At 20.7% G+C, this 23,644-nt stretch overlaps 1 protein-coding gene across 1 annotated transcript in view; it reads right to left on the reverse strand.

The window, feature by feature from the left end:
- phtm (cytochrome P450 enzyme phantom) overlaps positions 1–20,898 on the reverse strand; it is a 34,485-nt gene extending 13,587 nt beyond the window's left edge. The window contains exons 1-3 of the mRNA XM_011501252.1: positions 20,607–20,898; positions 7,695–7,919; positions 4,439–4,686 (exon numbers count right to left, since the gene is read on the reverse strand). Of these exons, the coding sequence (XP_011499554.1) occupies positions 4,439–4,686; positions 7,695–7,919; positions 20,607–20,773 (640 nt within the window). The 5' untranslated portion in view covers positions 20,774–20,898. The remainder of the gene's footprint in view (positions 1–4,438; positions 4,687–7,694; positions 7,920–20,606) is intronic.
- Between the last annotated feature and the right edge of the window lie 2,746 nt (positions 20,899–23,644).

Raw genomic sequence — 23,644 nt, forward strand, 5'->3', positions numbered from 1 at the left:
GCATTAATATGGATCACGAAATTTAATTCATTATTTTTAAATAAGTTTTATATAACATTTTAAATATGTTCATCCTGAGTTACGTTAATAATAAATATTAAGAAAAAATTATATTATATTTGATTAAATAATAATATCGAAGTGCCTACAGAATTACAATGATACTAAATAAAAACTTATGAAAGTTGATAAAAAATTGGAATAGTAATAAATGTATTTAAATTATTTATATTAAAATATTTATTGATTTTTATATAAAGGTATAAATTTAATTTGTTATGAATTAAATATACTTCGTAATTTCCAATATTTATTATTTTATATTTGGTAACAAATGCAATAGCGATAAATTGTACTATATGAATAGAATGTACTAGATTCGCTATTTTTAATTTATTAGTAAAACAAAATAATTTAAACTATTTTTCTTATTATATTATAATATGATATTATTTCTTTTAGATTATGAAAAAATATATTATTTTTTAATTTCATGATTTGCAAAGCATTTTTTTATTTCAATTCATCATGTAGTCATTCTACACCAGTACATTGTTACTATACTTTTTATAATATATCTATCAAATTATTTTGTATGATCTTATTTTAAATAAATCTCTTTATGTTCCTTAAAAATATAAAGAATAAGTAGTACTTATCCACGGGTAGTCGGCCCATAAAGTTACAAATATCTTTTACTACTGATGTGGTGCTTTGAATTTATTTTCAGATGCATAATTTGGTTTTTAAGTAAATACAATAATATTTTTTTTGTAATCAATAATTAATATATTTTACTATATTGGTACTATATTATATAATATATTTATGTCTCTTTATAATTAAATAAATTAAAATTTTAGAAAATGTTCATATTTATAGATAATAAATAAGATTTTCTAATTAGTTTTAATTTTCTTTGTAACATGTTAAAATAATTGTAATGTTTACATTTTAATATATTATTAGAATGATATTTATGCATAAAAATGTATATATATATTAATTTATAGTTGTTTCTACAATTTATAATAAAATATTTTTATATAACATAATTTTTATTATTTCAAATTATCATTGATTTTGAAAAATGCATACATGTAAAATACTGTTTATTATTTAATTACATTACTTTTATTCTTTTATATATTAATCACGTTATATTTGGTTTATATTATAAAATATAAAGTATCTTTTTAAAAATTTTCTAATATAATAATATGATGTTCTCACTGCCATTTTTGCTTAATTCATAAAAAGTTAGCGTTTATTCTTTTGAAAAATAATATTTAAATATAAAATATTTAGGACTTTGCATTATATTAAAAACATTTGTTATCGTTTGCTAATTTCCTAAAAATATGCAATTATATGATAATATAGATCTATTGATTTTAATCTATTTTATGATTTCTTTGCATTGAAATATAAATTTTATCGAAACAGCAGCTTGCATATATTCATTTACTTAAAAATAATTTTGGAATTGATTTACTGATAACTATACACTTTTGTTAATAAAATTATTTTAATATCATAAATAAAACAAAGCTTACCACCCATATTAAGCGAATACGATAACACGAATTATATAATGATCACCTGATAATATCAAATGACTGATATTTTAATTAAAACTTTTATTTGTAAATAAATTAATTAATATTTATAAAAAATATTAATATAAGTTTTATAACAAATAATTGATAAATTACAATTATTTTAATTATATTATATTCCGTACTAACAAAAAAAAGTTTTAATCCAATAGAAATTATTTATAATGATGTTTTAAGATTATTTCATTAGTAAACACAACAAATCTTAAAAAAAAATAATGAAGTGAAGTAATATGACATTGTTGACTACATAGATATATTCTATACATAATATACATTTCGGCTTTTATAATGAATCCATTGCAATTAGAATATCTTTCATTTATGTCTTTATTCTTATTGTCTCCTGTAATTTTTATTTTTTCAAATCGATATAGCGAATGATTTTCATTCATTATATATATGTATATATATTTATATATGTATATATAATTTTTACTTCTTTTAATAAGTATTTTATATAACATAACTTGTATATGATTAGTAATCTAAAGAATATTTTCCTTTCGCTCTTATGGCTTAAGAGCACACGAAAAAAATGGAAATCTAAATGAAATTTCATTTCAATTCTGTTCATCAATAACTATATTCATGGTACCTTCCATGGCTCAATATATGATACAAATTCTTGTAGTTAATGATTTTATTACTATTTAATATATCTGTATTAATTTATGTACACAATATTGAAACATATAAAAACAATTTTATTATAATATGAAAAATGATTCGATATTCATTTTGTAGAAATTGGTAATTGATTTAAACGATAAAAATATTAAACAAACTAATTTTACATCTTGTTCTTATTTAGTTTACAGTTCGTGTTTCCTTTTTCTTTATTCTTAATATCACGTCTATTTTTATAAAATTCTTTTAAGAATACCAGCGATTATGATAGAATACTATCCAATGGCTATTTTCTTTTAATAGGTTAGTCGGCCCTCGATGGATGCTTTATCAGCGAATCCGTTGTTTCCTTATACATAAGGAAACACTGCTCTCAATTGTGTGTTCTGCATCCGTTTCATTATTATTTATTCCAAGCCCAAAATAAAAGTGCGCCAAAAGAATCACAAAGAAAGAACAAGAGCGATGGATTGAGTATTGGAAGGCAATAGAGAAAGAAAATGAAACAGAAATTACGAAATATATGTTTTTTGTAACAATAATGTTTTTAATACATAAAAGATAACATATATTTCAAATTACATAATGGTTCTTTGTATTAACGTACGAATTTTCATATTTTATAATTGAAGTTATGAAATATAAATAAAGTTTAGAATAAATTTTTTCAATAAATAAAAGTTATTTGATTAAGATAATATATAATTTAATAAAAATATTTGAAATTTTTAATTTAATTTAAAAATCTTAAAAGTAATAATTTTTGTTATATAACATATAACTTGTACGTCATACTTTCATGAATATTGTTTTAAATTTTTCAAATATATGATATTTATTAGAAGTATATGAAAATATTATCAGCCAAATACTAAATTTAATAAAATTTGAAAATACATTCAATAAATTAAAAATTACATTTAGTAGAGTGAATTTAGTTTATTATTCGTACATAATAATTATTTCTTTTACAGTAAATTCAATTTATATTCTATTTATCATATTTAAATCTTTTAACTATCATTTCATGCTTGCATTATTAAATTGTACTTCATAGAAATATATTTATCGATTAAAGATAATTATCAATCAAATCATAATTTCATACAAATTACACAATAACATAATAAAAAATATGAAATAATAGGTATAAATTTAATTCATAATTAATTATAATTTTGTACTTATTACTAAACATAAAATATTACTGTACACGAAAATTCAATATTCTGAAAAAATGAAGAAAAATGTAAAAACTTGTGTATAAATAATTTAAATTATTTTTATTTTGTAGGCTACTAAATTTTTAATGGTATTTATTTACATTGATAAAAATAAATTTTACAAAATTTTGTTTATTGTATTAACTAACTTATTTCATAATATAAGTAAGAAATAAAGCAGTTTTCTACTATCCATTTAAAAACTTTTAAATACATTTATTATAATGATTATATCTGAATATATGACGAGAAAATTTTCGTTTGAAAATTTATTTTATTTATATACATATGTTTGATTATTATTCTTATATATATTGATTACTTCAAAGCAACGTTATAATAATTAAGAATTTGTATTACAGTTATATGAATTGCTTATTGCGATAAGGATAGACTAAGTTTTTTTAAAGATTTGTCAGAAATTAAAATATTATCTAAATCTGAATTTTCATCAATTACAGAAAATATCTTTTGAATAAAAAGAAAACTAATCATATTTAATACATAAAGAGCTTAACTAAATATAATTTATTCCTTCAATTATAACATTAATATTTACTATAAAGAAAAATGTATAGCTTTTATTAGTAATATATTACAGAATATTATATTTTACTAGTTATTCTGGTAAAACAATATTCATATATTTTATTACTAATGTTTACATATAATATTTCTTAGCCCTTTAAATTTATTCTCTTTTGTAATTAAAAGAGACTTTTTAATTTCTTCCTCCTTCGAATAGTAATGTATAAAATAAAGCATTTACTTTTTCTTTGCATAATATAAATATTTAATAATTCTAATATTCAATATAATCATTAAGTTTTAAGAAAAACTTACATTCAAATATGTTTCTCCAAATAATTGATTAAATTATTTTTATTACTAAAAAAATTAATGATTAAATTAAGCAACCGTTTTATTTGGTTTTCATAAAAATATATATATTTAAAAACTACTTACCAAATCCTTTCATTATGCCATGGGTCATATAGAGTGGTGCCCTTCCACAAAAAACATTCTTCGAGAAAAGTTGACGTATTAGCTTTGGATCTGATAACAATACTGTATAAATTGAACCCATATGTAATCCACAGACTGGTCCATATTTCCCGGCAAGTTGTGCCAAACTCTTATGTGGTGTTTGAGGATCTATAGATAGAAGATTACCAATAATTGGAAGACCCCAAGGACCAGGAGGTAATCGTCTTCTGCTTTGAACCCAATATATGATTAATAGTAAAGAACTTATAACTAACAATCCATAAAATGTAAACATCCTTTAAAAATCTGTAAAACAACGATATGAAGTATAAATTTATATATGAAATTTATTTCATACATACATCATATGTACATATGATTACTAAAAATATATAAATATTTTTTTTATAATAAAATTTAGTAAAAAAATTAATAAAAATTCATTGAATTACAAATAATTAATAATAATATAAGCAGTCGAAAAATATTAGAGTATCAATAAGATAATATAAAAATATTATATCATAAAAATAATGTGTTTTTATTTGTAAAATTTTATTTAACATTTACAATACCGATTGTACTATTTGACTAAACGTCCAAAGATTGATGAAATATATATTTAAATTACTTGTAAAAAATATGAAATTATTTTAAAAATTACTATTTCTCTCATCTTAATATATATGTATGTATGTAAAAACAGTGAGTAACGTATTCATGAGACTTTTTTATTAAAAAAATATAATAAAAATTTTATAAAATTTAGTGATTTTTACGGAATTTTTAAGAAAATTATTTTAAAAAATCAAAATAATATAATAGAATTAATTATATTGAATTATAATTTATTTATTAATAATAAATTTTTTTAATAGGAAAAATATTATATACTTTCTAATTAGTTCATTATGAATATTTTCTTTTCGATAGGCATTAAAATGACATTTATATATTTGTTATGTTTTTTCAGTAAATATAATAATTGATTTTCATTTTAAACGTCATAAGAATTTGATGATTAATTACAAATTTTTCTTTTTATGACTAAATTTGGTAAATATTGAATATAATATTTTAACGAATTCTAAAGTACATTTAAAAAAATATTTTTAACATTAACAACTCGTACACGAACTTATCACATTAAATGCACGAGTTTCAGAAAACGAAAGTTTCATTTGATCTATAGCATATCAGAAAACTTTTTGTTAAAAGATATTCAATTCATATTTTCAAAAATGTACTTACACTTTATAAATTTCATTGGATTATATACCCCTCTGAACACTGAAACTGAACACTTAGAAGTGTTTAATTAAACCATTAAAAATTGTATTATTTATAGTATTGATTCTTGTTTAACTAGAGATAATGACTAAAGTCTAGTGTTCATTTTGTTTGATAAAACAAAAAATAACACATTCGCTGATCGATAGACCGCGCTAGATGATATACTTTTTAAACTAAATTTTTCGTTATATGGAAACAGAACCTATTATAAAATGATTATATAAAGCTTTAGCATAAAAATCTAATTACTATTAATCTAATTCAGAATAAAGATATTAAAACGATGTAAAATATTTCTAATGTTTAAAGAACAATTTTATCTATAATATTCATATTATATTCTGGCTTATATGAAATTATGGATGGATTTTAAAATTAATTTTTTAATCAAGTAAAAACTAGAATACATGTTTGAGGGTTTCATCTTAAACAATTTTGGACAACATTCATTTTTTCCAAAATAAATAAAAATGAATATTAATTATGGTTTCTAATTATTAAGTAAGTTTCAAGTTAACAATATTAAAAATATTAATTATCGTATATTATGTGATATTTTAAATAATTTAATTAACGATTTTCTAATTTTATTATAATATTTTAGATATATTATTAAATTACAACTGAATTTTTAATTAAATATATATATATTTAATAAAATTACAGTTAATGAAATTATATACCTTAATTGCATAGTATGTTATATTGTATTATGTATTATTTAAGAAAAGTTATAAACTTTTATAAAAGTAGTTAATAAAATCAAATTAAAATTTTATTTTATAAATACAATTATTTAAATATTAGCTGAATCCTTGGTTATTTTTTAATGATATTAAAAAGATACCAATTTTCATCGGCTAAGCGATTATTTTCTCTTACTAGATAATGAAAAATAGAGATAGTGAGCCCAACATATAATATTTAATTTAAAATCTTTTAATTTGAAGGCATTTTCAAAAATATAAAAAATTTCAAATATTGGGACTTTGCACATATAATTTTTGATTAATTCTATAGATTTTAATTATTAAGATTAAAATTTATTCATATTCTAACTATGTGCCTATTTTTCTTATTATTTTTGATAAATAAAATATAATATCAATTTTATGCGAACAAATTCAAAAGATATATAAAACATATGTACTAAAAATAATATAAATTTATAATATTCTAACAATAAGTATGTTTATTAATTTATATGTATGTATTTGTGCATATTTTGTGTTAAATTAAAAAAAATTAATATATACTTAAATAAAATATATTCTTACAAGCATGTGGTATATGTATGTATATATATATATATATATTTACGTAAAAGTTACGTAATTTTTAAAAGAATTTAAAACATAATGACCTGCAGAAGATAATATAAGTCCATGAACTCGCGTATTTTTATTATACGTATATTTATTCCATTCTTTAATTATTCATATTTTGTTATTTATTTTTGATAAAAGTAAAATTAAAAATAAAAATAAAAATCTTTATGATTAAAATGTATATTAAACTATTATTATTATATTTGAAAGTATTATAAATACAAATCTAAACAAATATAAAAAATGATAACCAAGAAAAGTAATAAAATTCATTGAAAAAAATTAGATTAAATTGTATATATTAGATATATAATTAAGATAAATTATAAGTAACTCAACCGAACGAAAGGTGAAAATTAATATATAATAAAATTATTTAGAACATTGAAACAAATTAGTATTATATTAATAAATAAAATACTAATTCGATTAATAACATTTATTGTGTAAAAATAATTACTTTAAATAAATATTGAACACATTTTTAAATTATAGTTTTGTTTTTTTAATAATTAATATTGTACAAAAATATTCTACACTAAACGCACGTATGGATTCAGAACTTGCATGAGCAGATATGATGGTGTATGTCATTTAGTATAGTCTTAATATACTCGATTGAGTCTCCAGTTTGTGATGCAATGCAATTTAAAGTCAGTTCCCTGTACGTTCGCATGCGAATTGCGTCTGGCTTACCTTCGATCTCGATCGAGGGCAACGACTGCACAGCCCCGGCGCGGTTCTCGTTCAGCCATGCATGCGCGCCGTCTTGCAAGTGGAATTTTCTCTTCTCAATGCACGATTTCGATTTTTTCCTTTCATACTCTCTCATTCCTTTACTTAAGTCATTGAAAAATATCGTATTATAACTTACATTATAAAGCTTCTTGTTTTGGTTTATCAAAATGTTTTATTTTTCATTTCAAATTATAACAATTTTATTACATTATGTGAAATTTACTATTCCACATCAATATGATTATAATATGGAAATAACAATATATGAATCTATTATCTTATTACATGATATTAGATATGTTCATATTTTTGTTTCGACTTTTTCAAATTTTTAAATAATTCATTTGAAGAATGCAATAGATTGAATATGAAATAATAAAAGTAAATTTGTTTATAAACTCGTTGATTTGCAGATATAAATTTATTATATCTTCAAATTATTATAAAGTAGTTCAATAAGAATATAGGAATTTGTGCCCACATCAATAAAAAATGTGGGTGGATATTAAAATATCTAAAAATTTACTTGATACTAGTTGTTTTACAGAAATTGTATTTATTACATAATTTTATAAAATTTTATTATAAAAGTATATAGCCTATGATGATTTATAGTATTTAATTTTATTCCTGTTACATTTATAATTATTTTAAATACATATATTATTATTAGTAAATAATGTTGCTATCAGCACAAATTTGATTGCAAAATTTATTTAAATTGAAGATTATAACATTTGAAGAACTATTATTGTAGTAATTGATAAGGGTAATTGATGAGTATCCTGATAAGGGTAAATAAATGATATTGGAGCATCAAAAATCTCAATAAGTATAGGTTTGCGTTAATGCATACAATACAACTGATCTAAAACGGAACTGAGTGAACAGATGAGTGCACTAGTACTCGAACGATTGGACGGAACGAGCAACGACCGACAAAGGTCATCCACGACATTATATCTGCATTTTATCGTGGTGATTCGTATCTTCCTTATATTCGCTGTTCATTCGCGATTTCCTTCATATTTTTTTAGTGTTTACTTTGCATAATCATTGCTTCTAATTCCGTCTTTTTAATTACGTTTTATATATAGCCATTATTTTTTAGTACTTTTTTTGTTAATACTCTAAATATAAATTTTGCAAAATTTCCATAATCAATATATTAATTTCTTTATTATGTAATTATTTAGTGATTACATTATACAAATTGAAAGCAATTTTCATAATAAAGATTAAAAGATTTACAGCAAGTCATTACAAATTTAGTTTACAAACATATATATTTCACAATTTGAATAATTTTTACCTTGTAGTTATATTATTTTAAATTCGATACTAAATTCATTAATACGTTTATTATTTGTTAATAATAATTGCCATACATTATATAAAAAATTTTAAGGATTTTGTAAACATTTATGTACATATAAATGTATATAATACCAAATATAAATTCTTTCAAATATTTTGAATTGATAAATAACACTAAGAATAATAAATTATATACGATAAAATGATACAGAAACTCGAACTTTTTACGTCTAAAAGATCATAATAATTAATTCATACTAATGCATGGAAGAAAAAAAGAATTTAAGAAATATTTCAAAATGAATATCGAATATAGAATAGGTCATTGATATTTCCATAGAACAAGAAATGTTTATACAATAATAATAATTTTCCAATTTACATCTTAAGATACTACTCAATACCTTCCATTCATAATTCTTGCTTATTAATTCATGAAATCTTTCATGCCAAAATTTATAGAATATAAACTTCATTATTTTCCATAAATATTACATTTATATATTTATGAACACACGTACATACACCTATATATAAATATTATAAATATATCTCGATATGCTAAAATCTAAGATTTATTGAGGACTAAAGATTTATATTAATAACGAAGAACTCAATAAAAATATCTATCTTTATCTAAATATAAAAATTATATTATAATCTTAAATTTGGTTAGATAAAGATAACAAAATTTAAACTAAATTCTAAATTGTAAAAATCCAGAATAAAATACATTATATAAGTCATATGCTATGTAAATGTAGAATAAAATGTTAATATCACGATCTAAGCTTGAGATCAATGTAAAAGTGTTAAGCTCTAATTTTTAACAAGTAGTATCAATATTCAATTTCAATATCAATATCAATATTAATACAGAGTTTTTAAGATAATCACGAAAAGAGACTTGTTAAAAATAATATAATACTACCGATTTTATTAACTATTCTTATTTTATATTAATAAATTCTAATAAAAAATTATAAAATATTTGTTTTTAAATAAATATTATTTTCAAATTCGATATTATTTTGGTATGAACAATCAAATAATATATAGTTAATATTCTTATTATATTAATTATTAAATATTAATTTATTTATGTAGTGAAATCTGTTCGTAAGTAGTTTACAAATAATTATATGCCGTATTCATCATTGTTAAATAATATTTCATAAATATTTGGTTTAATAGAATAATGTTATTATACATTTAAAAACTGAATATACCATTATATCGATCAATTTATCATAAATAATGTTTTGAGAACTAACTAATTTTCTACTTTTCATTATAAGAAAAAAAAATTTCCCAGTGATAGATACTTATGTATGTACATTCCAGCAATGCTTAATTAAAATTAGCGTGGCATAGTGTCGATGAAGTCGAATGGTAGGTCCATTATTTATGGGCTTTGTTTTCACCAGCTTTACAATAGTCATGAACCGGATTCTCTCTCTTTATCTCTTTCTGTCTTCCTTTCTCAGGCTCAATATTGGTAAAATTCAGTATAATCTAGATATAGTTTGCATAATTCAATTCAAGACAAGAATACACTGTTTACTCTTTCGGGGTCGAGACTGTGAAACCCAATAGCTAACTTGAATCTTCGGGGTACCAACCCTTCGAATATACACGTATAAGATTCCATATAACCAATGCATGATTGTCCTTCAAAACTTACTTTCTAAAAATCATCTTGAAGGTTAACAACGTAATATTTTGAATCTTTGAGACAAGTCAATCCTACAACTACTACTCTTCAAATATTATTTAAATTTTAATTTATACTTTTTGAATTGATTTAATTGAAATTATTTACAAACTAGTAATCAAAAAAAATTTTAATGAAATTTGGTGTTGGGTTTTATTTTATAAATCAGAATTAAATTATATTTAACGTAATAACATAAATCTGTAAAAGTAGACGTTAAAAATTTCTTCCATATTTATCTTAAATAGTTTTCATACTATTTCGTATAATTGGGTATTTATTTAGTTATAATTAATTATTAATTAATAAAGCATATCGATTTATTCAAATGAATTATTAACTTATAAAAGTATACAACCTTATATACAATTAATTATAAAATATCGATATATTATTTTTTACTGATTCAGTCCTTAATCAGTAAGTTAAATATTAAAAAACAGGTACACAATTAAATTAAAAATGAAATTCTAATATACAAAATGTAAAAGAATATAATGATATTTTTTTAATTATATATGTCTTTATTTTTAGATGTCTTTTTATATATTTAAAAAAGCGTTTCTACTCTTTTGTGAAAAATAATATAAAATTAAATTTGATAAAATAAAACAATTTATATTTATTTTATTAAAAATATGCCATAATAAAGATATTTAATTCATTGAACATAGCAAGGAAGATAATTTATTTTAAAATAGAAAAATTATTTAAAAATGCAAAAACAATCATTTTTATAAATATTTTATTTTATTTGCCATGATGAAATAAAATGATTTAAAATAGTTTTTTAGCTTAGTTTCTTCAGATTCTCTATGTATATTAGAAGATATATCCTAAATTAGTAAAGTAAATAAGTATTAAATAATATCTTAAAATTCACTTTTAATTTGGTTACAGTCGATAATTAAGAGCGCTTAATGTCTTTTATTCAAAATCTAATTCACATTAGTTTTTTAATATTTTAATATTTCAATTAAATTAATTTTTATCACAAAATAAGTACAGGTAAATTAAAAATCAAATATCAAGCGGTTTTATACACGAAAAATTTATAAAATTCAATTATTGTCATTAGAATATTTATTAGGCAAAATGTACATAATTAAATATAGTACATACCGAAGTTTAATAAATAAAAAACAAACTGCAAGACATCAAGAGTAACGGATTTTAATTAAACCAGAATATTGTAAAATTTACTAAAAAAAAGAAGAATGAAATCAAACAGAAATACAAAATATTTTTAATGAAAAAGTAATTTTTTTGTTTTTATAATATATAAATATCAGCGATTGATTATTTACTTCGTGTGTGTACCTATATATTACGAGTGAATATATAAGTACGGAGGATTACTGCTTTTAATTAGATCAAATTGATTTTTTATTGATATCGAGCAGCGTAACCTCACAAAAAGAAGAAAAGTAAATTTTCTTTTTATTTTTTTTTTCATTTTTATTCATTTTAAAGCATGATTCGTATTTATTAAGAAATTCCTGAAATTTTATACAAAATTACGTTTATCAAAAATAAAATTAAATGAAGGCTTGTTTTTATAATTTTAATATTTTCATAATTATGAAGTATTTATTACAATTATTAATTTTATAAATTTTATTTAGAATTACACATTCATTATTTTTAGTAATTTTACAATTAATTTTTATCAATACATAATAATATTTTTATACTTATATAACTTTAAATATATAATTTTTGCATTTATAAACATAAAATATTTTTAAATTTATTTAAAATTTGAAATATTAATTCTAGGAACTATTTTTTTCAATTCATAAAATCATAAAATTGAATCTAGAAATTTAATGGTATTCTCTTATTTCCATAAATGTAACTCTATTAATTGTTATTAATAACAAATATTTTATTTTTTGAATGATTAAATAATTAAGATCGTATTCTACGTAAATTTATTTTTTCAATTTTAAACGTAAAAATTCAATTACTTTTAAATAAGATAAGAAAGTTTTTTATATTCTAAGCATAATTAACTACGAAAAAAACTTTCTGAGAAAATTGTATATTCTATGTCTCATAATTTGGTAGTTTATCTGTGCATCTGTATATAAATGTATACGACTTTAGTCCAGACGATTCAAAGAACAGAATAATGAACTCTGGGTTGTGTCGATCCTTCGGCAACGGGTTCACTAAGGTGCAAGGATTTTTTCTCTCTCTTCTTTCTTTTTCTTAGTTTATATTTTTTTCTTTTGTTTGAGTGCAGAAGTGTTCATACTTCACTACCACTATCCTATGTATCTAATGACTTCTTTTTTTTCATTTTACATTTCTATTGGTCTCGTTTATATTTGTTCAATTCATGAGTGATTGATGGTTTTATAAGTAAATTTTTATGTTATAAAATACTCAGTTACACGCATTGTGACTATTATTTATAATCTTACTATTATTACTTCAAAATCTAATGTTTATCTTTCAATTTAATTGATCTGTTTGCATATATATATATATATATATATATATATATATATATATTTATTTATATTAGTATATAAATATTTAAATAAATATTGAATAATAAATTTATTAATTACAATATGATTAACTCTATCTAAGAATAAAAATGAAAGACTTGTATAGACTTCATTTTGCGATTTTAAGAATTAAAAAACTTGAAACAGGATATTTTTGCATCTTTCGTCGCTATTTTTCTATTCATTTTCTGTATTTGAGAAATAAGGATAAAGATGTGAAGTAAGACAGTGAGAATGCGACTATATTAACAAGAATATAACGAGATGGAAGAGACAAAGAAAGACAGAGTGCGTGCGGACTCGTAGGTTCAAGGACCTAACCACGGCGTATTCTGCATCGGAGTGGCTTGTGCACGTGTGTACGTGCCAGTGGCAACACTCAACTCAAGCTAAGGGGTAGAGAACCTTTCGTCGTAGCACTTTTCGTTCAAAAGCGACAGATACGTGTCCTTGCAACGGAGAGAGAGAGCGAGTGTAAGAGGGGGGTAAAAGCAGAAAAGTATAGTCAAATAAACGTTAATTGTTAAACAAATAGTTAACATGCTATAGTTAAAACCTATCAATATAGAAAAATTCTCCTAAATATAAATACAACTATTTTATAAATTTTGAATAATAAATAAGGAAACAATTGTTTGATAGCCTATATTCATTAAAATAATATATAATAAAATTTTATAATCTGTAATTATAATTATTAATTTATAACTAATTACAAATAAGTACAAAATTATTTATAAGAAATTGTTAGTTATTAATATTTTTGAATTATCAATATTATTATCCTATATGTAGAAATAAATTCTATATTTTTTACAATCTCAACAAATGTAGTACATCAGCTTTTACATATGTATAAGTAAAAATTAAATACAAATGTAGTCTACATTAATTAACAGATTGACTAATATTTAACTTATTCAATAACATATAACTCTATGATTATATTAATTTAATTTTTTGTAATTTTCAATATTTTTAATAAAATTTGGAAATAACATAAATGTATACAATTAAGATACTAAATTTAAAAAAGTGCTTTTTTTAATTTTATTAGATATACTAAAGTATTTTTTATTTACATTCGGATTGTATCTAGTAAATACATGGATTTTATAATAAATAAGGCTGTTAATATCCACATCCATTGCTAAATCTTGTTTACTTACTTATTTTTTATTCACAATATCCTATTTTCAGTTGTAACGGTAATATGTGTACATGTCATTAATTATTAAATCTTCAATTATTTAAAACATCTGCAATACTACATTGTAGTAAAAGAATATATTATTATTAGCATTAACTAGCTTATAAATTAAAAAATATTTTATAAATACCCTTTTGTTATGGTTTCAGTTATTATAAACTGATTTTAATATTAATTCAAAATAATAATTTAATTTGATAAGTAATTAAGCAATAAAAGTTACCAAGCAATTTTATATTATTTTTATATTTCTTAATATATTATCACAATAATTAAAAAAATTTAATAATATTAATTCTTTCTTATGTACCGTATTCATGTCAATAAATTAAATTAAGTCTTGAATAATTTAATCCTTGAAAAGTATAAAAATAAGTAAAGTATTAATTATTATATACATTTCAAGTTGGCTATAACATATTTTTAAAAAATTACATTTATGTTACTATGTTATCGTAGAAGTCACAATTAATCATTATTAAATCATTAATTCAAGAAACATTTATTAAACAAATTAATAATTCAATTTCTGTATTTATTTGAAATGCGCCTCTAATAGATAACTAATATATATATATAATATGCCTATAGTAAAAAATATAAGGTAGGTATTGCAGATTGAAAATGTATAATACGTGTTTTACATCACCCTAATATTAATTATAAATTGTTGTTATTCTCACTAAATAACTATACTAGTAATTTTTGCTGCTAATTTGTAAAGAATGTTATTTAGAGTATTTATTTTCAATTGCTGCTTTCTATTAATAACTTACTAATAATAATAGCAACAGAAACTCAAAGGAAAAAGTTAATGAATCCCGAATAATTTATTTTTTCTTATAAATTGCATAAATATTCAATATATCCAAATATTCAATATATCCAAAATAGACCAACAACACTAATGACAAATTTATTAAAACTGTGATTATAAATATGCATATAATTTATTATGTCGTTTATTAATGTTCAAGAAAATAAATTAGGATCTTTTTCTACAAAAAGTATTTGTTTTTTGTAACAACAAATAGGTAAATAATATTTATTTCTTCCTTTGTAACTTAAGTTCCGATTTTGAAGTACTACTAAATTAATATTATTAATTATAATTAATAAATTTTGCATTTTTTTATAAGTTAGAGCATTAGTAGGTTATATAATTTATTTATATAATTAATAGGTTATACATAATTTCATAAGTAGGTTTACATTTAATATATATCAGGAGAATTCAGTCATGTATATTCTATATGTTTGTATATTTTATTTTAACATAAAGTATATCATAATTTTGATGCATCTCTTTCAGAGTTTTCTAATGTAGAATTTACATATATTTATAATGTTTTTATTTATATTATATTTACTTTTACATCAGTTATTATAACTTCAATTTTTATCTAATCCATATTTTGATTTAAAATGGAAAATTATTTTTTAATAATTGAATCTAATTTTATCCGAATTATTATATTCTATTATATAATATTATTCTACTAATAATTGTAAATTCAAGTTTCCAAAAATCTTAAAATAGTATGTGGAAAGTTATTGAAATTTACAATAACTTTCATGTAGGGACATTAATAATCTAGTATTTTGAAATTTAGATACTAACATAATATTATATAAATAAATTTAAAGATTTTGTATTATATAGTAAAATATCATTAAATTTTAACCTTAATTTTAAATTAATATAGATAGAATAATAATTTTTAGAAAAAATATTTTAAGGTATTAAATAGTCAAAATAATAATTATTATATTAATCGTTGGTAATAATAGTATAAAATTTCAAAGTATAAATTTTATCTTAATAAACAAATAAATTTCTGTACTCTTCAAGAACAGCGGTTTACTCTCCAAGTATTTTAAACAATTTAAAGTTACAATTTTTTCTACGTGAAGAAAAAAGTAATAATATTTTGTACATTATAAGTGGAGAAGGAAAATGAAAGGGAGAAAGAATGAAATGGAAGATGAGAGTGAGATGAACTAAGAGTGTAGATTAAGGAGTGTACGGATGTAGAGAATCGATTGTAACCGGTCCAAGGAAAGCTGCGTTCTGATAACCTAGTTTCGAAAGTACACATAAGAAAACTTGCTATCGGTTAGATTGCTCTACGCTCATATTTTTATTCGATTTCATCATATCTTCATTATGTGTTATTTTATGTTTATCATTCAAGCGTATACGAAAATAATAAGCGCACAACTCATATCTTTAATTATAATTCAAATTTTAAAATTGTAGTTAATATAGAAATATTATTGATTATTAAGAATAAGGAAGTAAATTAATTTTAAATATTGAAGTATTTTGAATCAAAATTGCCATAGAAACTGAACTAATTATTTTTTAACATCATATTCAATATTAAAGGGAATTAATTATATTTTGTATATCAATGACAATTCTAATTAAATTTTAATCAAATTTAATAAATAAATAAAATAATGTCGTTTATTAAGTATGTTTAAGAGATTAAATATAAAAAATTTTTTTTTGTATACTTTGAACATTAATGATAAAGAAATAAGTATGTAACAATAAAATAAGAATGCAATATAAACAAGAATGTAGTAATGCTTTCTAGTTGAGTATATTAATATGGATGAACTGTACAACATTTCCTTCGAGCATTTCACGAATGATTGAGTAATTATTGAAAAAATTATTATTTTAATTAAGTCACTACATCATTATTATATATATATTTACTTAAACTTGAAACGAGCATTAAAAATTATTAAATCAATTAATTGACAAAGAAATTTATGATAAAAACATTGGACTATTTATAATTAAATTACAGTTGCTCATCGACTAGCATCGACTATTAATTTAAGGATTTTACTATTATAAAGGTTTTTTTAACATACACGAAAAAAAAGTATCACGTACTATCATGGAAATTGTACTAATGAAAAATCGCAAAATTACTATCTTCTGCTCTCGGAAATATCAATTAGTGTACCTGATAAGTTGAAAGAAATAAAATTCTTAATATTTCAAATCACGATAGACTATTTTAAAATTAAAAAGTTACTAAAGTGATCTAATGAATTTTCAGTGTCGGTAGACAATCAAAAACAATTTTTTTTATATTTGAATTTTATTTATTATTGAACATAATATAAATCATATTAATTTTCAATACTTTAGTATTAATCGGAAAAAAACTAATATTTTTATAGATTATTAATATTATTTTTCATCAATATCAATTATTTTAAATCTGTCAATTACACATATTATATTATAACTCTATTGTTTTGTTAATAATATTTAATATATTTTAATATATTTATCAATTATTTATAGTAAAAATAAAATTGTGAAACTGATAAAAATAGAAAATTTTAAAGAATATAAGCGATATACATTCATGTATTTTTGACAAATAATTTTTTCAAGTATATAGTTGTACAAATTTTAATTGATAATGATAATGATATTTTTATTCATAATAATTTGTAAATTACAAAAAATAGAAGGTAATGTAATTGAACATTATTCAAAGTTTTATATTATATTGTAATGTTTTTTCTATTAGTTTAGGCAACAAAATCTAAAAATATCTAAAAATATATTAGAACATATACCAAACATAGATTAGAAGACCCTTTGTAATTAACAAAATAATTGTAAAATATTTTGTGCTAATAGTTTTTTAGATTGTTATTGTATGTTTTTTTCTTCTAAGTCAATTCACAATTTTTAAAATATAATTATATTATTGAAATTGTACATATTTCTAATAATAATACCTGTGATAAATCTGACGAGTTTCGAAATATGTTGCATATTAAAGAATATATTTATATAATAAAAAAAATTAGTAAAATCTAATAAACATAATATATGTAAATAATGCAGTTTAGTAGAATAGTGAGTACAAATGAATGTTGTAAATAGCTTTGTAAGTGATATATTCTTGAGAGATAAAGAAATTAAAGAAAATAATAAAATTCAAATTAGACATTGAGTTACATTAAAAAACAAAATTACGTAAAAGAGGTAGAAAATTTAGTCTAATAAGATTGGTTACAACTTGTAGTTATGAGAATGAACGAAAAATTGTTTAAATAAAATGAAATAATACCGATCAAGTGTAATAATATGTACAAAAAATAGAGATGGGTTCACATGTGCAATTAAGTGAAATGAACACTTTTTTGAATAAGCACTTTAATCGTTTAACGTGTATAACATTTAATTTATCCAGAATAAGGAAAATATTTCAAATATAATTTAAAAATCGAATTCAGTAAAATATCGCGCAAGCGAAATTAACAAATTGTGAGATAATTATGATTAGTTTTCCTATAATTCTTAATAAATAAATAATTTTCTTGAAGACAAAATATAGCGAAGTTCAACTAAGTAAATATAAATACAATATAAGATCGTTTACTTTTTTCTTCTTCTCTTGTTTATTTTATAATAAAAATTTTAAATATTTTACATTATTTTGAGAGTATTTTATACCTTCATTTTTCAGCTATTCTACCGTATTATCCAATTATTTATTTTTTAGACTTTCATGTAATTGTTGATCTTTTGAGTATGATTGCCCTGAAGTATTTTTAAGTTCTCAATTTATATTAATATTGCAACTAACCATTGTTGATAAAAATTATAACTTCGCGTAATTTTGTTTCATATAATTTACTCCAATAATTTATAAATATAAGTGCATTCTTTTTAATTTATTTTTTAATATTTAATACTTTATTGTCATAAATAAATATAGCTTTCAACTCATAAATATAGTTCTAATTCAACCAAAAAAATGTCAGCTAAAAAAAAATAGTATAGATATTACATTACTTTATTAAATATACGTATCAACATATTTTTTATTCATCTTAAGTTACAAGATCAATATCTTAAATTACAAAGATACATATATTCATGAATAAATTTTGTGCATACGTATTTAAGTTTGTATCTTATAAAACTAAGTACATTAAATTTTTTTTATATAAACTCTAATTAAGTGATTAAAATATTCTTTTAGTTTTATTAAGATTTATATTTAAGAATTAATATATATATTCTTAAACTTCTATTAACTTTGAGTATCCATAAAAGTTGAATAAAAAATTTGTATAATAATTTGCTATTACTTTTTCTGTTAATAATATATGTAAAAATAACTTTCAAATCATTATTATGAAGAAAAATTTATATGCTTAAATTTTGTGTAATGTAATTTAAAAATATGAATGTACTGTATTTTATTATTATATTATTACTGTATTATTTTATTAATGGTTTAATATGATTATAAAATTAGAAAAATAGGTGAGATATAGTTAATAATATAAAATAACTTTTTAAATTATAAAAGTATTATTACATCAGTAGATTCCCATACATTTCCTTAAAAAGATTTAAACAGCAATGTTAATTAATCTGCTATGTACATAGAACAGGAATCGAAATCCTAGGAAATATTTACCTACACGTCTCCTTTTCCTCTTCTCTTTTCCTCTCTTTTGTACACAAATTTTTTTTATTTAGTTATATCATATTTTAATATTAGTATATTATTGACATGATATAGTAATACATTTTAATAATTATATACAATAACAACCTTATTTAAAATGCTGCTTATTTTTATATATTTAAAATTTAAAATATTTATTTCAGATTTTAGTAAATTAATTAAAATATTTAAAAGTATTAAACTTTGTAAAAAATTATTTGGTAATAAAAAATTAATTAAACAATTTTTTATTAGATAAATATTATTTTATATAGATGAAGACTAATTCTATAATTTATAATAAAGTTTATATTTCAATTTTCTACTTATATTTTTCATTACCTAAGACCATAATGTATTATGCGTAAAATGTAGTCACAATATAATTATTAGTAAAGATCTTATAGCATTTATTAAACAAATAACTTTAAATAGATAACTTCGTATTAAGATTTTAATTAAAGAAATATAAAAATAATATTCAATTTTTAGTATGATACATGTTCGGATCGGTTGCTACATACCTGAATATAAAATCTTTATGACAAATGATAAGTGTTCGGACAGTTGGTGTATGGGATTCCAGATAAGGAATGTACAATGGGCCAACAAGAAGCGATCGACTTAAGAAGGTAGTAAATACAGAATTATTTACTTGATACGATATGCTGGGCATGCGCAATCTTAACATGCCTTAAACTTTAAAAAATCCTCCATCATCCGCATGAGGGCGCAGAAGCTTGTATGTTGTCTGATATGATTAATTTAATGGTGAATTCCAATTATCAGCTTAAAATGTTTTATGCATGTCAGGAGTATTTTTTTATCGTAATGCAATGAAGTAATTCTATCGCATTCCAGAAAAACGGTTAAATTAATAATAAAACATAGCATAACCAGGCAAACGAGTATGTAATATTTACTATCGCGCCAATCTAAAACGCTACGAAAGCAAAATACTGCACTCAGCGCTATCATTGTAATGCGGCCAAATTCTTAACTTGAGCACAACATTGAGCGTCATGTTCCATCTTGAATTATGATCTTGTTCGGTAAACACAGACTTTGTTACTTCGATATATTATCTGGTTCTCTACCGTCGTCATTTATTTAGTATACCATAATCATCTTAGTTCCTTTAATATTCTTCATAATTTGGTGTCGTTCTTGTTTAGAGAGGCCACATTACGTGTGTAAACTTTCGTGTCATATTTCTATAGAAAATTCTTCCTTTCGGGAGGTGTCTTTCGTCTTGCTACTGCCGTTAAAAAACATGGTAGATGTAAATAAATTATTTCAGAAATACATTATTTAATGCACTCCATTGTTTAGATGTTTCTACCTTACTGATTCTATAGTAGTGTCTACCTTAATCTTGCCACCTGTGTCATGACTGAAAGGCGTATATGGATTTTGCCAAAGGAACCCTTTTAGCATAAAGATGCCAAAAACTACCAAATACCGAAAAAGATTAATGATAATTGTCGCAATTGATAAAATAGTTTCTACATTAAATTTTTTTATTATTTAAATTTTTTTTATGCTTATTAAACACAAATTTTGGTAATTATCTGTTAAATCTAAACAATCGAGTCTATATTAGCCTTAACTTTACACCGATCCTTTTGTTCTTGTTGTTTTTTCTTTTTATTCCCTTATTGTAAATTATAGCAGTTTATTTTATAAACTTTGATTTTAATATCGTAATTTTAAATGGAAAGCGAGAATATCATGAATGAATTTGCATTTTTACAAATTCAGTACATTTATTTACAAACTTATAATTCTGATTATGTAAAATAATAATACATTTATGTTGATAATAAAGAACTTATATGAAAAAAGCATAATTTAAAAGTTTAATAAATTATATATCATTGCATTACTACATATAAATATTACATATAAATAACTGATTTGTAATAAGTGTATTAATAAAATCCTTTTTTATTATAATTAGATTAAATTGCTAAATTCAGATTTTAATTATCAGAATTTGAAGTTTTTATTTCTATTATGTAATTACATATTAATTTACTAAAAAGTTTAATGTATATCATTACGAATTATATTAGAATGAAATATTAGTATTTAGAATAATAACCATTTTCTACATATCTATAAGTTTAAATAAATTTTTAAATTATTCAAATAAAATTTTACCTTCTAATGTCTAAGATTTTTTAATTCTAAATTTATTATTTAATAACTCTTTAATTATTTCATAAAACCTATAATTCGTATTTGATATATAACTACTATTTCCTAAGAAATATACTTTTTAGTTAAAATGTATTCTATATGTGTTTTATATTATGTAATAATTAAATACTTTTATTTTAATTCAAGATTTAATTTTTATTGTAAATTAAATTACATTAAATAGTATATAAATTTCATATTTAGTTATATATATTTGATATTACAATTAACATAAAATTTTTAAAAATCAATATTCATTTGGTAATAATGGTAATTAAATGTTTAAATATACTGTGTGTTATTGAAATATTTTTATTCTCATTATAAACTAACATCAAATTAGTTTTCTAAATATTGAATAAATAAAAAATTTATTGTATTGCCTAACATTATCTAAAATAATTTATACTTATGTTTAATAGTTAGATACTTACTAGAATTTATACCTTTCAATAATTATTATACTTTTGATCAACCGAAGAGCTTCGAGCAACCAAATTATTCTAAAAATTTCATCTTTAATTATTATAGAACAATGACATATCGATAGTAGATAAAAGTAAGAGTATAAATTTAATAATTGCAGAATTTCTTGAAAGTAACTCGAAGCCATTTTGACCTGATTGTAAGTAAATTTGGCTCTCGATGATCCAATTAACTCCATAACGCGTGCTACTCTTTTAACCGGAAAGGTATTTATGAAGACAAAATTTTTTTCAATACATTTATTTTACGAACTCATTTTGTAAATGTAGAATAATATATTATGTATTATTTTAAAAGTTGAGATTATACTATTTAAACATTATCTTAAGTATGATTGGTTATAAATAATAATTTTTTTTACAGGAAAACACTGAAGTAGATTTTAAGATAATTAAATATTTAAAATAATAACATTTATTCATATCTTTGTAATACTTTCTTTATATTTTCATAAAGCTTTATAAAATATTAAATATCTATAAAACCAGGATCAGATATGCATACAGGTACATATCCCAGTATTAATTATGCTGAAATAAAGGAATAAATTTATTTGCAGAATTTTATTATATTAATATGTTCGTAAAAGTTTTATAGTTTAAAAATCAATTTCTTATCATTACATTTAACTGTATTTCACTCGCCTCTTTTCTTCTTTTTTTTCTTTTACTTGTTCAGCTTTTCTCACTTCTTCACTTACTGTTATTATTAAAATAGACAAAGTTTCAGATTAAGTTTCAGAGTAAAATTATTTTCATCATTATTACGTATGTTGTTTTAGTTTATTATTATGGTATATTCGAATATTTTTATTTTAAGTTTCATTTTATAACTGTACTAAAAAAAAGATCCAAGAAGGAAAGAAAATATAAAT

The sequence above is a fragment of the Ceratosolen solmsi genome, unplaced genomic scaffold (genome assembly GCF_000503995.2).
Source record: "Ceratosolen solmsi marchali unplaced genomic scaffold, CerSol_1.0 scaffold57, whole genome shotgun sequence".
Lineage (NCBI taxonomy): Eukaryota > Metazoa > Arthropoda > Insecta > Hymenoptera > Agaonidae > Ceratosolen > Ceratosolen solmsi.